The 17157-nt window shown below is 37.7% G+C and overlaps 1 protein-coding gene across 3 annotated transcripts; it reads left to right on the top strand.

Annotated features, from left to right (window-relative positions):
• Window positions 1-248: 248 nt before the first annotated feature.
• Window positions 249-8053, top strand: st8sia3 (ST8 alpha-N-acetyl-neuraminide alpha-2,8-sialyltransferase 3). 3 transcript variants are annotated; one of them, XM_088392574.1, is made up of 6 exons: window positions 268-957; window positions 2972-3001; window positions 3784-3903; window positions 3980-4262; window positions 4356-4537; window positions 5432-8053. In XM_088392574.1, the coding sequence occupies exons 1-6, from the start codon at window positions 794-796 to the stop codon at window positions 5712-5714; spliced, it is 1062 nt and encodes a 353-aa protein (XP_088248700.1). In that variant the 5' UTR covers window positions 268-793; the 3' UTR covers window positions 5715-8053. The 3 variants fall into 3 exon arrangements, with proteins under 3 accessions (XP_088248701.1, XP_088248700.1, XP_088248699.1); XM_088392575.1 differs by having other exon boundaries at window positions 249-957; window positions 3980-4537; window positions 5517-8053; XM_088392573.1 differs by having other exon boundaries at window positions 272-957; window positions 3980-4537.
• The last annotated feature ends 9104 nt before the right edge of the window (window positions 8054-17157 follow it).

The following is a 17157-nucleotide window of genomic DNA, read 5'->3' as shown; positions in this document are numbered from 1 at the left end:
GATAATAAAAAACTTAGGTCACATAGCTTTTTGTTTTTTCGTAATGCTTTTGTTGTCAGCACTGGCACTAGATTAAGTAATTGGCAATAGAGAAACTAATTTTGTGCAAAACAATTGTATTCAGCCTTTTTTTACATTTTAAAGTCTGGACTTTGGCCTATGTAATGTGATTTTTTATTTCTTTTTTTTTTCTTTTTTTTTACAAACGTGGGTACTTCTACTTGGGTGCAGAGTTTGACTACTTCTGCCATTACTGCTTATTTATAGACTGCTACAGTAAATGCTTAACTGAGTAGAATAATGTAGTGTCCGGAGGTGGAGAGCTTCCCTGCACCTACAACGTGCAGAACGATGCTCCGCCTCGCTAAAGGATGCTGTTTATGTGATTAGAGTGGCAATTGAGCCGCATCTCTTTAAAGCTGACGCTGTCTTGATTAATGACACGGTGAAGGAAGGACAGATGCATCGAGGATGATTCGAAAGGGACACTGCTGTCGCTTCGTTGCACCGCCCGCAGGTTATCAGGGACAAATTCTGCTATGCTACCCTTTCCTTTTTTTTGCTTCGCAAACGTCTCGCGAATTTAGCTTATGAAATCCTTTAGATTTTTTTTAAGGACAGAGCAGTCTCCGTCTGCAGGGACGTCCTTGCAGACGGTCGCTGTCAGCCGCTAATACCGCGCCGTTGTTGTTGTCTCTTTTTTTTTTCCCTCGCGTTCACGTCTCCTCCGCTGTCGTCCTCCCTCGGCCGCATCCTCTCGCCGGTCTTGGCTACCAACTGACGGCTAGGCAGCATGGTGCGCATCGCTAGCGCACTCGGGCTCGTCATGTTCAGTGTGGCGCTGCTCATTCTGTCGCTCATCAGCTACGTGTCCATAAAGAAGGACTTCCTCCTCGGGAACCCCAGATATGGACCGAATGGGGGACCGAGGATGTACATGTTCCATGCAGGGTATCGGTAAGTTCTAGCCAGGTTGCATTATTTCATTCAGGTCAGTGTTACTGAGGATGGCTGCTAATTCATCCATCATAGTAGCCAATGTTGAGGGCCCCAGTGTATCCTCTGACTGCAGACGTTGGACTGCATTACCAGTCGTTATCAATTGTGAATTAGTCACTTGTACTAATATACAGTAAGCCAGAGATGGGAGTAAGTCGCAAATGTGCACAACAGTCTCAAGCAAGTGTTTCTCAAGTCATAACCTTTAAGTCTCAAGTTAGTAAGTCAGTGGGGGGGGAGCAAGTCAAGTCGAGTCACTGACTCAAGTGAGTTGAGTCAATAAGTAGTTTTAGCAAATTATAGTCATACAATCTTGTTCAGACACAATATATATTACAGTGAAAAGGAATATTCCTAACACAAAAAAGTACTACATAATTATGTTGATTTTGGTGCCAATGTTTTCCAAATCTATTTCCGCGTGTAAATGGCTGAATGAGAGACATTAACTTTGTGCACTTTTTTGGATGTTGCTTTATGAAGTTTAGTCAAGTTGACTTGCAGGGGCCCGACACATCAAATATGGCGGACACTGATGTCTAGGAAAGCTACTCAAAGTGTGTATACATTGCTATGCTTGACCCACAATCGCGTTTTTTATTGGTAGGATTTCAAGAAACGTTTTATAATGACTAATATATCAGTTTATTGTCTAAAATTGTGTGTGTGAGTGGTTATTATGTTAAGTGGGCTGTCCTGCACTTCTGTCCACTGTTTTGTAACAGTGGAGTGATCTGTACTTCCACCACTATGCCTATTTCTTCTGAGGGGGAACGATTGCCACTACTGCAAAAATGTGGGTTCAAGTCAAAAAAGCATGTCCCCCTCTGGCACCACACCACCCTTGGGGGGCTTCCCCCTCTATTTGAGAAGGATAATTAGGGATTTGTCTAGTTGCCATAGTTTTTTTTTCCCTAACCCTATAAAGGGCTAGCAAAGGATTGTCTTACACAAGGTCAACAGAATTGAGCTGACAAAGGACTGTAGGATAAAATTTGCCTCTGTCATTGTGACGTGCGCGCCTGGTCAAAAAAAAAAAAAAAAAAAAGATTGTGCAGGTGTGCCTGATGTTGCCTTCACTGTTTAATAATGTCATAGAGAGGATTAACATTAAGGCTGTCACTATCAAATATTTTTAGAATCAATTATTCTATCGCTTAATCCATTGAATAATCGGAGAAAAGTCTATTTTGCGTAAAAGTGTTTCTTGCAAAACCACCCCCATTTATTGTTTTTTTTTTTTTTTTAACGTTAGGTGATAAAAACAACTAAATAACAACCTTTGACACAGAAGAGGGATTAATGTACTAACCTTTTTTTTAATGATTCAGTTACTGGTGCAGTGATTATTTTCCAAAGTAAAACCAGACGTTTTGAATGTCTTGCTTTTATTAGACACAAAAGATCATCTCTTTGTTTTCATGAATGACTACAAAAATCAAAAATGGCTCCAAACGATTACTCAATTATTAGTTGTTGATTATTTTGATCATCGATTAGTAAGAACTGCTTCGTCGGTTCAATTTCATTTTCTTCTGTGTCTTTTCTCGGGTTATAGAGGAACTGTACTTTCTCTATCTTGGGTTCAGCAGGGCCATTACAGTCCACAACCATTGAAATCCTTCATGTGCGGTCAAGAGTGTGATGCTAAAACACAGTTGATCTAGCAAAGGTTCTGGAAGTCAGCAAACTGCCCTTGACTCTGATTTACAGCACAAGTGCTCCATTCATTTCCCACCTGCTGTAATCATTTTCCTTCTCGCTTGGCTGTCACGGTGGGCCAAGGTTATGCTTTGAGGGACGTTAGACTTAAAGGTCTTTGGGTGGATGGCGGACAAACACTCACACCTCCCTTTGCGATGTTGCACAATTCTGACAAAGTTGTGGTGGCACCATTTTGTTTTTGTGATGATTCACTTTTTCAAAGTGTTTGAATTTGACTCACTGTATTTGTTTCATATTCCTTCTGCAGCGAAAGGCCGCCTCGCAAACCTGATCTTAGGTGAGTACATATTTAGCATTGGTGCACTAACAGGGTGTAATGACACATTGCAATATCTGTAGCACTAATTTTATCTTCACAAGAGGAACAATTCTTGGGAATGCGATTCTGTGAGTCTGGCTGTAAATCATGGATAAAAACAAATGATTAATTAAGTATCTAACTCACCATTAAAATAAACACATTTGTTTTAATACTGGGGGCCACTTTTTCCATCAATAAATCATATCACAATTTAAAATCGCCTTATAGTTGACTCACAGTGTGTCTTTTGGTTAAGTCGGATTTGACAACATTGCTGAATATAGAACGTGTTTGTCACAAAGGTGCTAAAACGACCTAAGTGCATGGGAGAATCTGCACAGCCAGCAAAGTGCATAGCTGACACAGCAGCTGTTTTCCTGCTCAGTTTTGTTATCTGCCCATAAACAATTGCTGCCAAAATCTTAATTATTATTCAAATTTGATTAACTGTCATGATTCTTGAAATGTACTCCATTTCAAGGTTGTGACAGCATTCAGAGACCCGGAAAGATCTGAAATGCTACGCTTGCACTCAGACTGTCTCACAAGCCCACCAACAAATCTGCAGCTAACTGATTTACATGTTGCATCCATCACATACTGCTCGCTGGTGGTCCATTGCTGACTTGTAAACGTCTTGTGTCTTTGCTCTCCTGCCGTTCAATAACCAATAAAACAAGTACATCAGTCAGGTGGAGTTAGTGGACGTGTCAGTATTAATGTACCAGGCTTTCCTTTTTTCCTCCTGGCCTGTCTAGCTCCCAGTTGGCACTGAAGTATCTGGACCCAGTTTTCACGCCACTGGCCAATGCCCTTAGCGAAGACCTGAAGAATTCCTCTAAATGGAGGTACAACAGCACAGCTTTTATTCAACAAAGGTATGTATATATACAATAAAATAACACAATCACATTATCAAGCTATATAATATCTGAAAAAAAAATCTTTTTCTAGGAAGGAAATCTCTCAGTATGTGGACATTGCTCACAATTTCACATTAACACGCAGCCTAGTCCGCATTGGCCAGCTGATGCATTACGCCTACTCCAGCCACAAGTACGTCTACTCCATCGGCGAGAACTTCCGCTCGCTCCTCCCCGAGGTCTCACCCGTTCTGAACAAGCACTACAATGCCTGCGCAGTTGTCGGCAACAGCGGCATCCTCACCGGATCACGTTGCGGTGATCAGATTGAGAAGTTTGACTTTGTCTTCCGCTGCAACTTTGCACCAACAGAGGTCTTTAAGAGAGATGTTGGGCGGCGCACAAACATGACAACCTTTAACCCGAGTATCTTAGAGAAGTACTACAACAATTTATTGACGGTGCAGGACAGGAACAACTTCTTTCTGAGTTTGAAGAAGCTGGATGGTGCAATTCTCTGGATCCCGGCATTCTTCTTCCACACGTCAGCCACAGTGACCAGGACTCTGGTGGACTTCTTTGTAGAACATCGCGGGCAGCTGAAGGTCCAGCTGGCCTGGCCTGGAAATATCATGCAGCACATAAACAAGTAAGCCATGCACAATTTTAGTAATACTTCGTAATAGTAATGTGATCTATTTACACCATTGATTTCCAACAAAAGTTATTATATTTAAAGAGAACTAATGGAAAGAAAAAACATTTTTGTTTTCTTGGTTTTCATCTTTATCAAATACTAAGTTCATAGATGAGCTTTTGGAGCTGATTTCAAATGAATTTATTCTAAGATAAGATTTAAATTGTACAAGTGATATTTGTATTCTTAGTTAATATTTCTTTATTTGCATTCGCTACAAAGCACATTTTAAATGGTTGTATTTCTAATTCTGACTCAAATCAAATTTTTCGAACAACAGCTGCAGACAAAATGTTGACATTTGTTTTTATAGTGTGTGTGTGTGGCAAAGAGGAGATTTAGGCTCCGAAGCCAGATTATAAAGAAAGTACTATTTAGTGAAAGGTATGGCACCGAGTTGAAACCGCAAAGAGGGATTTAAGTCCGGTTCTTAGTGTTGTAGTAGCAGAATGGGCCGCTCTTACAGTAGCCTAATCTTCACCAAGCCCATTAAATCTACCTGCTGGGGAAGTATTACCACGTTTAAGCAGCTCAGGCTGGCTTTTAGCACCTCAACCACTTGCTGAGCGTCTTTTGTTGAGGCCGGTTTGAAGAGTTTCCACTCTCTAGCTTAGCGGTGTGCAGAGGATGGGAGACGCCATTTGTCGACATCGCTATAACGAATCCAATTATTGTAATTAAACACCGTATTGGTACAAATTATTTAAGTTTTAATGAGTAACAACATGGAAATTGCAAGAATGTTGACAGATGAAATGACTCCGCTAAAGAATTCCTTCGCCTGTGTTATGGTCTGCCGTCTATGGAACTATTGTCTGAATTGTTCTTCTCAATTGGACTCACCAGCTACTGGAAAACCAAACAGCTGTCGCCAAAGCGTCTGAGCACCGGCATCCTGATGTATACGTTGGCGTCTTCTATGTGTGACCAGATCCATCTGTACGGGTTCTGGCCATTCGGCTGGGACCCCAACACGGGGAAGGAGCTGCCTTATCACTACTACGACAAGAAGGGCACCAAGTTCACCACTAAATGGCAGGAGGCCCATCAGCTGCCTGCTGAGTTCAAACTCCTCTACAAGATGCACACAGAGGGACTGCTGAAGCTCAGCCTCTCCCACTGCGCTTAGACATGAAACTGCAGGCGGTATTTCAATTGTCTCACCGGAGCTTCCACTGGCCAGAGTCACAAAAAGGACCAGTCAGACGAGGACTGATAAATGTGGTTTTTCACAACAGCACGATCTTGGCAAAGAGGTGCAATAGACTCTTGCGCAATTTTAGCACAAGATTAGAGAGTATATCTCTAGCAAGCTGTGAACGCCCTGCATTCAAGTTGTAGAAACAAGTACTTTTTTTTGTGTGTGTCAGTCAAGACACTCAAGGAGTGCTGCTGCTCTCTAGGTTATCCTGCGCTTCAGCAAAACATCACACGTGTGTTCCGTAATGGTTCAAATAGCAGAAATGCTTAGTCCCTGAGTAAAACATTTATTGTCACCCATGAAATGTATATATCCGATCCTTGTGTTATCACCGCATAAATGTTTGAGGAAAGAGGTTTGTGATCACCCCTTTTTTTTTTTTTTTTCTTCATTTTATCTTTAATTTTAGCCTTGGTGGAGGTTTCTGTGGTACCAATTGTCATCATAGTTATTAATGCAGTGCCTGAATGCCTAAAAGAGACAAAGGGACGACCGGTTTGGACCTCGTACACTAACCCAGGGTTTCTGCAGAAATATTGCACAATATGAGGGGACTTCTGTAACATCTGTTTTTTTTTTTTTTTAAATATCAAAATATATTGTAAATGTACAGAATGATTCAAAATCATGTCGGGATGGTTGCAAGCGTGCGTATGCATATTATGAAAAAGCAGTTGACACCGTCAAGAACAGTGATGAACTCGACACCTTAATTTTACTCTATTCCCATCTGAATTTCATTATACTAGTTTTGGCAAGCTTACACTAACGATATCAAAAAAACAATTAATTTTCTGTCAAACAACCCCCCCCACCCCATTTATTTTAAAGAGATTGATCTTTTAGGATTTTCTTACAAAGCGTATGCATAATAACCCTTAAAACCTAACCCCTCAAATGCTGAGCATCCCAAAAGTCACAATACCTTTCCTTTATTCTGTTTTCTTCTGGGTACAGTTTGAACAGACACGCGGGCATCTGCATTCGAAAGCTGAGGTTTGCGATTTTTGTAAGGTCGCCAATTGACATTGGGACCCTAATTGCTGTTGAACACCATTTTGAGAAGCTTTGTGTATAACAAATGAGTCAACTTCAAGCTGTTCAAAGGCAAGAAATTGTGACGGGAAAAGCTTTATTATGCTCTGAAGCTTTCACTGAATCAAGCTTTTGGTTGATGCTGAGTTTCAGTGGAGCCCCCCAGGTAGACTTTTCTTGGCTTTCGGTGAAAGCCTTATCCAGGAGGTTAGTGTTTTCATTATAGAGTAGGAGCAGGCCTTCCACTGCATGGTTTGTCAAAAACAAATCCTGTTTGATCAAACTTTCCAAGGAATCGCATAAATTGACATAAAGGCCCAATTGCTTCTTAAACTGGCACTCAACTGCAGCTAGGGACAGAAAAATGTCTTGTCAGGTAGCAATTTTGCAATGCTGTGCCAGTGTCAAATGGTGAGTCATTGGCGATAATCATGCTTAAAAAAATTGCAGTCTGCTCTCAGCTCTCACATGCAGATGAACTCACATTTGTCCAAACGATAACTGAAGCAAGATAGAAAATAGGATCTGTACAGTGACTTCTGCAATGTTTTTGAAAAAAAGAGGCTACAATCTTTCAAGAATAAGGTATATAGTATTACAATGCAACACAGGGATAATTTATGAGCTTCTCAATAGAAATTCTTAGAATTAAAGTAAATTAGCTTTCTGTGTAGCTTAATGCTACCAAACAACACAAAACACCATCGACTGACGAAGAAAATAGCATCAATGCGGTGGTATTAAAACACTTTAAGCAATGGCTAAACCTAACACTTTAAGCAAAGGGTATTTGAACATAAACAGTGCAGCAACATATTTAGACAGCCATTAGAACAATACTCAGAGGCATACTGTATATTTTTTATCCTCAGCAAAAAAAAAAAAAAAATAGTAGTTGTGGAACTCTTCTTTATGTCTGCATGATTGTATTTTGCTGCCCGCAGGTGGTCAATGGATAAATCATTATGCAGAAACTGTTTACTTCTTTAATATCCATTGAATTATGTTAGTTCTATATGTTGATTTTGAACTACTAATTTACTTATTTGTTGCACGATACAAAAAGTTTTGTTAGTTTTTTTTAGGGTAAACTGGAACAGATTAATGGCATTTTTATTCATTTCAATGAGGAAAGTGTTTTGAGTCACCAGCATGGTCAAATTAAACTAATTTCTTAAGAAACCACTGTAGCAATATCACAAGAATAATAAATAGAGTATACATTCAACATTCACACGACTGGGATCTGGATTATTGTTTTAACCGTCATTTCATTTTGATTTTCCAACTGGCAGTATTTATTTATCATCTCCAGACTCTATAGGCTATGTTTTGAAAGCACTGTATCTTCTTACACAGTTGATACAAAGCCTAATATTTAAGTATATTGTGCAAGTGTATATTGATTGGATGTTGGATTTCAGTTTCTCAATAGTACATAATAGGATGGGGTGAAAAAAAAAAAACTAAAAATAATTAATATTAGCCTACTGTACTATCATCAAAGATCCTTTTTTTGCTAGCTCAGTTGGGTGTGTTTTGGGATTTTTCTGGAGTGCTGAATGTAATCCATTTAAGGTAATGGAGGTCTCCACCCCGAAGTGGGTTGATAATGTCCATCATGCCTTTACTGTTCCCTCAAATTACATGTTGTCACAAGAATTTAGCGTATTATTCACTTGACAGTAGTCCGATTCAGCGGCATAGTTTCATAAATACAGTAAAGCCAAAACAAGATGTCATGTAGGATAAGATAAAGTTACAATTAGGTTCTCTTATCTCAAATTAGAAAGACAGTTTGGACAACAATATGCTTCCAATTTCAAGATAGTAGCTACAGGGAAGGCCATTTTCTGTTCTAACATGTCAAAGTGTTCAAAGCAAGGTCCATAAAGTCATGCTTGAAGGAGTTTGACGTGGAAGAACTTTTGACTGACACATCAAGAGACATCCGTGCTCTCGGGCCTACTACGCTTCTGGATGAATAGACAAAACCCCACAAATACACTCCAAACTCTTGTAGAAAGTCTTCCCAGAAGATATGTGTGTGTGTGTGTGTGTGTGTGTGTGTGTGTGTGTGTGTGTGTGTGTGTGTGTGTGTGTGTGTGTGTGTGTGTGTGTGTGTGTGTGCGTGTGCGTGTGTGTGCGTGTGTGTGTGCGCGCGTGTGTGTGTGCGTGCGTGTGCATGCGTGCGTGCCTACGTGCGTGCGTGCGTACGTGCGTATGTATGTATATATGTGTGTATATACTATACATATACATATATACGTATATACATAGTATATACGTATATATACTGTATATACTATGTATATGTGTACATATATATATATATATATATATACTATATATATATACATATATATATATATGTGTGTGTGTGTGTGCGTGTGTGTGTGACTATTTGGGTAATCCACTTCTGTTTTGCTCATGTGTTGCCTTTTAACATAGAGACGTGCAATTTTTTCCCTGATCATATTTGAAACCATTTTATTTTCACAATTTAATCAAATTTTACTCCATGCTATTTTTATTTCCAAGTTTGTTTATTTAGTTTTCACTTTTTGAGAAGTGTTTATTTCGACACTTTTTGACATTCAGCTCGGTGGCCTCTAAGTGCAATATCAGGCTGCACACTGAGACAATATTGCTGCATTAAATACATGTCTGTATTTAGACCATAGATATGTGATGATTGGAAAAAAAAAATTACTGCATTTTTAGGATCATATTGTATATTACAAGATTTAAAGTCTAATTTTATTTTCATAATTATAATGACCTGGTTTAAGAGTAACAATGCTTTGTAAATCAAATGTTTTAGTTTTATGTTAAGGCTTATGTGATCCAACATGTTCATTTGATTTAAATAAAATCATCAAACTGTTGTTACTGTAAATTTATTTGATCTTAAAACAAATCAAATACATTTCTGGAAGATATGAAACGTGTTCGAAAGTCCATGCATGTAATGTAGGTCAGTGTGTACGTATAGGAGAGGTCAAAAGGCAAGTGCCAGGGGAGACTGACCTTTGACATCTGACCCCTTCACTCCTGCTGATTTACATCAGCATTTTGTAACAAAAGAAATTCTGGAGGAAACATGGAAATTTCACATTTCAGTTTTATTCATTAACATGGTTGCTACCTTTAAACAATACAAATATTTGAAATGTATTGTAAAAATAAGTATTATACTTTATATCTTATATCACATTAAATATGTGTACATTGTTTCCTCCTTGTAATAAAGGTACTAATCTGATTATGATGAAATATGTAAAAAAAATAATAAAAACAGAATTGGGCATGAGGCATATCAACCCAGTCTGTTTTAATCAATATATTTGATAGATTGCTGAAATTCAAATAAGAGGCATTCATTACTGTTAAATGAGAAAGGTTATTTAGTTGACAAATCACATACCAATTTGTTTTAAAAATAAAATTTGAGCTATCAAGCAAATTAGAAAAACAACTTTTAAAAAATGAATTAACATTCTTTAATCTCATACATATCAAGTAATGTCAAGGACAATAACCAAGCCCATAAATGAAACATCTCATAATATCGCACATAAATGCATACGGCACTTTACATTGTCCAGAAAACCAGATAAAATGTGTAGCATGTCTTTGATTCAGCTCTGAGGCGCTTTTGGTCATATTAATCAGCTCCACTAATCTGCTGTCATTTTTAATTCAGCCTTGTGTAGTTGTTCTCAATTATTGATGCTCCTTTTCTTCTCCTTCTTACCCACCCCTTTGATCAGAAGTTTAAAAAGTCAGAGACCCCACCTCATTCTGCAACCCGAGCACCGATTCTCGCGCTTCAGACAGAAAGGAAATCAATAGGTTAAATCAAATGTTATGATTAAAAGAATTACACTCCAGAGGACATTAAATAATCATGTGAAGGGGAGGAGTCCCAGCAGTTCCCCCAAACCTTTGAGTCTTAGGTTAATGAATAACAACTCTCTATAAAACTAACTTTGCCTCATAACACAGAGGAACTTGTATTTACCGTTCCTTCATAAAAGCTTGTCACATTTATGTTCAAGTCCATCTCCAAAATGTCACATGTTCTCATAACATTGCTTTGCAAAGCAGGCAAAAAAAACCCCATTTCCGTGTATGCTTTGTAAATGAGTATATCAAATAAATTTGTACTGAACTTGCTCCTTCCAAATGACAGCTGCCAAGTTTTCATGTGCACAAACATTTGACTTACCTAAATTAGCACAAAACAAAATGTAAACACTCACTTATCTGCCTTTCACAATGTCATTATGACCCAAATAACTCATTAGCTTTATTACATTTACACATTGTGTTGTAAACCTGGCAAAATAAAATGTTTTTATAAGGTGGAACGAATGCAACTATTTTTCTTTAAATCACAAGAAAATAGCAACATGCTTATGGCGAAAATCCCTCTCCATTTGTAACTCAAAAGTTGAATGGTATTCAAACATGTGCACACACATGCTTGGTATTGATGACTACAGTGTGTACAGATGAGAAATAAAAAAACGCCCTCAGATCGTTGTGCACGGAAGAGAAGTAAACAAAGCCCCCATGGAAATTCATCACTAATATTGATTCAAATTAGCATGAGCTCTTTCTGCCTGTGGTCATGTTCTTTCTAATGTTTACTCGAGCATACTGTACTGTATGTGTATGCATGCATGGAGCTTTGTGTCCGAAGTGTGTTTAACTTGAGGGGGGTTGGCAAGCCTTTCAATTATGAAAATGTGGAAAAATATTCAGATTCAAGAATATGAGGACAAAAAAAATAGCAAATTGTGATGGGATCTCATCCCTGGGATTTATTTATGAAAAAAAACTAAAGAAATATATATATTGTGCGTGTTTGTATAAAAAATTATATATATATATGTTTTATATAATATATATATATATATATATATATATAATATATATATATATATAAATAATATAATATATATATATAATAATATATAAATTATATAGATATATATGTATATATATAAAACATTGCGTAATTTATCCACTGTCTAATCATTTACGTAACCCCATGTTGCAGTTTACCAAGTTCAAGAATTTATAATAACCATCACACTAATTCATAGAGATGAATGGCTGTTGAGTGAGTGTTTATTTAGAGTTGGACACACAGAGATGATGGCGTGTGGTCACATTTGAATACAGCGGGCGGCTCTGCACGCGGCCATTGTGTTCTCATTAATAGCTGATTTCATGGCCAACGGAACCGCAACAAAAGAGGCAGCAGGTCTGAAAAGTTTGAAAAGATTGGAAGAGAATAAAGGAGAATGGGGAGGCGCTGCAAGTGAGGAAGAGGAAGGGGGTATCAGATGGAGGAAGAATAAAGCGGAGCTTTTTCTTTAGTTTTATTCTCCAAACCATGGACCCAGGACGACCTACAGTATATCGTGCTCTTCTTCTTTACACTCTTACAGTTCTATTATGACAAAACAACAAATTGTGTGTGTGTGAGTGTGTGTGTGTGTGTGTGTGTGTGTGTGTGCGTGTGTGTGTGTGTGTGTGTGTGTGTGTGTGTGTGTGTGTGTGTGTGTGTGTGTGTGTACACTGTGAATAATAGATTTCTCTGGACCAACTTTTTAATTCAATTCATGAAGGAACACCACTCACAGTATATTACTTATTACAGTATAGCTTTGCCTATTTACTAATCTTAATTTCAGGATAAGAATTTGATAATCTGAATAAAATATACATATGGGCATTTCACTGCTTAAAAACTCATTCATTTTAATCATCATCTTCACAAAATAAGACTACAAAAATCTCTAGTACATATCTTCGAAACTACACTAAGTAAGTCTATATATTAAAAGGACAGATTGAGTCTGTATGTTGGACCCTTGCTTGAGTCTATCCAGCCATAGTTACCAAGGTATTGTTTTAGGTGAATGAATTACCTCTGTAGATATTTTTATCTAAAACTTTAATCCTTTTTTAAACTTCAAAAATATGTTTTTGCAGATGGAACATAAAATTAATATGGAATATTGAATATATGCTCTACACAGCTTTACTGTATTGACTTAGTCAAGAGATTGCATTTTTATAAATGTTTCTCAAACCTTTTTTACTTTTTTATACATGTATAAATTATCTGCATCATCCTCTGCATAATCTACATTTTATTTAGTGTCTCTATTTTTGTTTCTTCATTACGACCTTTGTCATTGCATTGTGTGTTGTTATTCTTATGTCTGTCAATGAAGTCACTGTATTGCTGTTACTTTATGTATACTGTATATTTATATAAAATGCTTCTGAAAACACACCGCTTTACTGAACTCACATACAGTATATATGGTACTGTATTTCATTATTTATAATCAAAATCCTTATTACCTTTTAAAACATTAAATGTGTATGTAAATGTGTATTTTTGTACATATCAAATATAAATTAATATGCTGTGAAGTACATCACTGTATAACCAGCACAGCTTGTCATTTATATTTAGTCAGTGACTGTATTTATTTTTGTTACTTTATGTGTACTGTATACTATATTAAAATGTTCCTAAAAAAATATTACCTCCATGCAGTACATAGATTATTGTGTAGACGGTTGGAATGTAACCGTTTTTGGATAAAAATATGAAAACAGACTGATGTCTAATATTTATGCACTCATAACATTTCATGTTGTTTATTTCTACACATCTTTAGTTTATTTATTGTATTTTGATATCTATTTTATTTTCTTAATTAAAAACAGATCCACCAAATAATATTATATATAATAATATATATAATAATTGAATTGATTTTTAAGTCATATACGTCAATAATTGTGGAGACTGTAAATTTGGATTGTAACTATTCTAACTGTAAGCAATATCTACAACTAAATTACTACTTTGTGAAGTGCCAAAAATATGACCAACTATTTCCCATTTTTGCCCACCTCTGGCCTTCCAGCCTCGTGAGAGACTTGAGACTGAAAATGGCTGCCGTCAAACGCAGAACACATGGAACAGGACTCACCGTGCAGCACCCAATCACTGCAGGAGGTGAAGGAAGATGAGTTTACAGGCGGACAGATGGCTCCCCCATCCCCAAAAAATGCTCGGTCATTGAGGGAGTGAACAGTGGAGTGGTAGAAATTCAGGGAGGGAGGATGACGCTGGTTATATGGGGAGGAAAGAGGGAGAGAGAGAGTCTGTCAGTGGGACAGATGCGAGGCAAAGCCGAGCGGGGTTTGTCACTAACGCTATAGATTAGCATGTGGTCTCCAGCACAAAGCTGTAGATCAATACTGCTACTCAGAACGCAGCAGATGGCCCGGGACACAGAAAGAGAGAGAGCACAGAACAAGGGGATAAAATGTCCCATCACCCGACAGCTTTTTTTTCCCCTAATTTTTCAATATACCACTTGCGCTGACCTTCGCCGGGACGAACGTGCCCATCGTCTCTATTTTTGAAGAATTGCTTGTTACAGTTAGTGGAGTCGTTCAGGTGGTTATTATTCAAAAGGCATGATTAGGCCTAACTAATTGGGAATCAGAAACTCTTATAATCATGTTACGCAAATGTCATCTGTGGTTGAGCAACATGACTCCAGAGTGTAAATAAACAGGCTATTGATTATCTCAACAGTCAGCAAGCTAATCTGCCTTTGTGTCTGCAAGTAGCAACAAAATGACCAAACATTGACTTCCGTATCCAATGACTTCTTTCTGGGCAGACTTTACGAACTTGAACACCAGACGCCTCGCTGTAGCACGCCAACAAAATAAATAATTGGTTCACTCTGCTACAGTGATGTTGGTAAATAAAAGAGCATTGTCCAGATTAATTAAATTATTTGGAGAACAGTATTCACAATAACACAATTTTATTCACTTACAGCAAGAAATAGACAATGTATAAACAGATTCCGTTTGACAGTTTCTTGTTGGAGTTGTATGCAACTGATGCAAATTCCATTTTAAATGTTTTAGTTCTAATTTAGTGCATCCAACGAACCCCTTTTTTCATATGTGCCCTCTATTTTTTCCAGCTCAACACCTTTTTGTAAAAATAATAATAATATTAAAACAATCATATAATATGTAATATAATAGTCACATTTCTGTTTGTCCCCAAATTTCATTTTGTGGCAAAATACAACATTATGTGCGTACATCTATTTTCACAAAATGTGTTTATCATTTTCTGTTTGTCTGTCATATTTTTCTGTTCCAAAAAATTGGACGGAAATTTGATTTTGAAAATGAATGTTCATTTGTTTGTTCCGTTTATTAGTTAGCAGACAGTACTGTTTGCTTTTTATAGTGTTCTATCAAAACACAAAAAGGCAAAATATGACTTTTGTCAGGGAGAGTCAGACACCCATTGCTTGAAGGCAGCAGAAGCAAATTTGTTTCTTCCGCCTTTTTGTAACAACCTCGACCACTTCCTTCTCCGCCTCCTCTTCCTCCCACAACAGCTGCTCCTCCTCAGCTCTCGTCCTTGGGTCTTCCACAAGCCCCACGCCCACCTTACAGTTCCCCCCTGCATCGTATCTCCACCCTCTTTTCAGCTTTTGGCTTATATCTGCCTTTAACCTTCATGCTGTCGTCTTCTTCCTTGTCAATTTCAATACCATCCTTCCATTTCTCCTCACTTGCTCCACATCTTTATATTACTCTTCTTTTCTTTATGACCAAGTGGTTTTGGTCTGCAAAAGAGACAAAACTTTTGAAGAGGAAATAGACACGTTGTCCCTCAGCGGACCCCCTGCCTGTCCCTCTGACAGCTGATCAAAAGAAGAAAATGGGTCAGGCTTCTGTTCCTCTGCCCTTAATTACACAACAGTCTTTAAACAAAGCAACATCTGCCCAACTACCCACCCTGTGCCTCCTCCATCTTGTCTTTTTCTAAGTCCCTCATCATCCTTCTTATCACCCAAGCTCAGGGGTAATTTTTTAGGACAATTTCCAGGAAGATGCACTGAAAGAGCAACAAAAATTGGTGGAGATTATAGGTGGAGTTCACTTCCAAATAGAGTGCATCCAATTAGTGTATCTAGATTGTCATTTCAGAGATGTGTTTAGTTGTAAACGCGTAATTGTACAATTGAAGGGAGTACAAGCCATTCTTGAGCCACAACAGGTTATCATCGTACTGTATGTTATTTTCCACTGTTACCTTCTTTCATCTTGTTTTGAGCATCTGTTGAACTCTTTGGGTGATTCTTTGCACGCAAAGCTTCAGTTTGGGGGCCGTCTTAATCTTACAGGCCAGATGGATTGCTTCTCAAAAGAGTTTCATGAAAACAATTCTGGAATAGACAAAAGAAGCTGTCAAATAATTCATTAAAATAAATGATGATCAGACAAACGTTTTAACTTTTTCACTGTCTTGATCAGTTTTGTAAAAAAAAAAAAAAATGGTTTCGATAATAAGATGTATTTGCCCATTTGCATCGATTTAAAAGATATTTCTGCTATTTTTCGCTGATGGCTGGATAACTGAAGGGAAGTTGGGGCCAGAGGTCTTTTGCTCTCGTTTGTCCTTGGAAGTGTAATGAATTGTGCAGTAAACAGGCTACAGGCCATAATGCTCTTTCATTGCAGCTCCCACACTCATCCATCCGCCCCGAGACTGTCAATAACATCCCCATGCTCGCCATTTACACGCCAGCAGTTTGCACTTAACACTGCCAGTGTGTTAACTGCTCAAAACATCCGACTGAAAGTACTCACCTTTGTCCAGAAAATGAAACCTCCACTTTACAGATGGCGTGGCCTTGATTTCACCTATTTACAATTTCCTTTTTCTTTCTTGTTTTTCTTGTTTACAGTTGAAGAGCAAGAATGTTCACTTGCTTTGTTAAATTCATTTCAAGTTTTATTCCGCAGTGTAAAGTTCGTCTTTATGTAGTGCATTTATCAAATCAGTCAAATGTTTGTTTTAATTTAGCATCCACATTATTAACATTTATTAATTGAATTTGCCATATAATGCACACTAATTGGCTTAGGCCTGCACACTGAGAGAGAAGGGGCTATATCAAAACATCTGCCTTTGCAAAGACGTTTGGTTCGGACTGACACCGTCGATGTAATATTTATGTGGTGTAACTGTTGTAGTTAACAGTGTTGGTATTTTATTTTTGTGATGACTTAAAATAATTAACAAATGCCAAATACTATTACCAGCAGAGCATTGTTTGCCTTGCAAGACAGGTTTTTTGTACAGCCTTTGTTATTTGAATCATTTATTTCATTGTTTAGGTGTAATTTGTGTACTTATTTTTGCATATTGAAGGTTAGCTCAGATTAAAGCAACATATGGAAAATGATGGAA

Source organism: Syngnathus floridae, chromosome 12, assembly GCF_059516105.1.
Source record: "Syngnathus floridae isolate MCC-2025c chromosome 12, RoL_Sflo_1.0, whole genome shotgun sequence".
Lineage (NCBI taxonomy): Eukaryota > Metazoa > Chordata > Actinopteri > Syngnathiformes > Syngnathidae > Syngnathus > Syngnathus floridae.
Note: the sequence above shows the minus strand (reverse complement) of the source record. Positions and strands in the feature narration are given on the sequence as shown.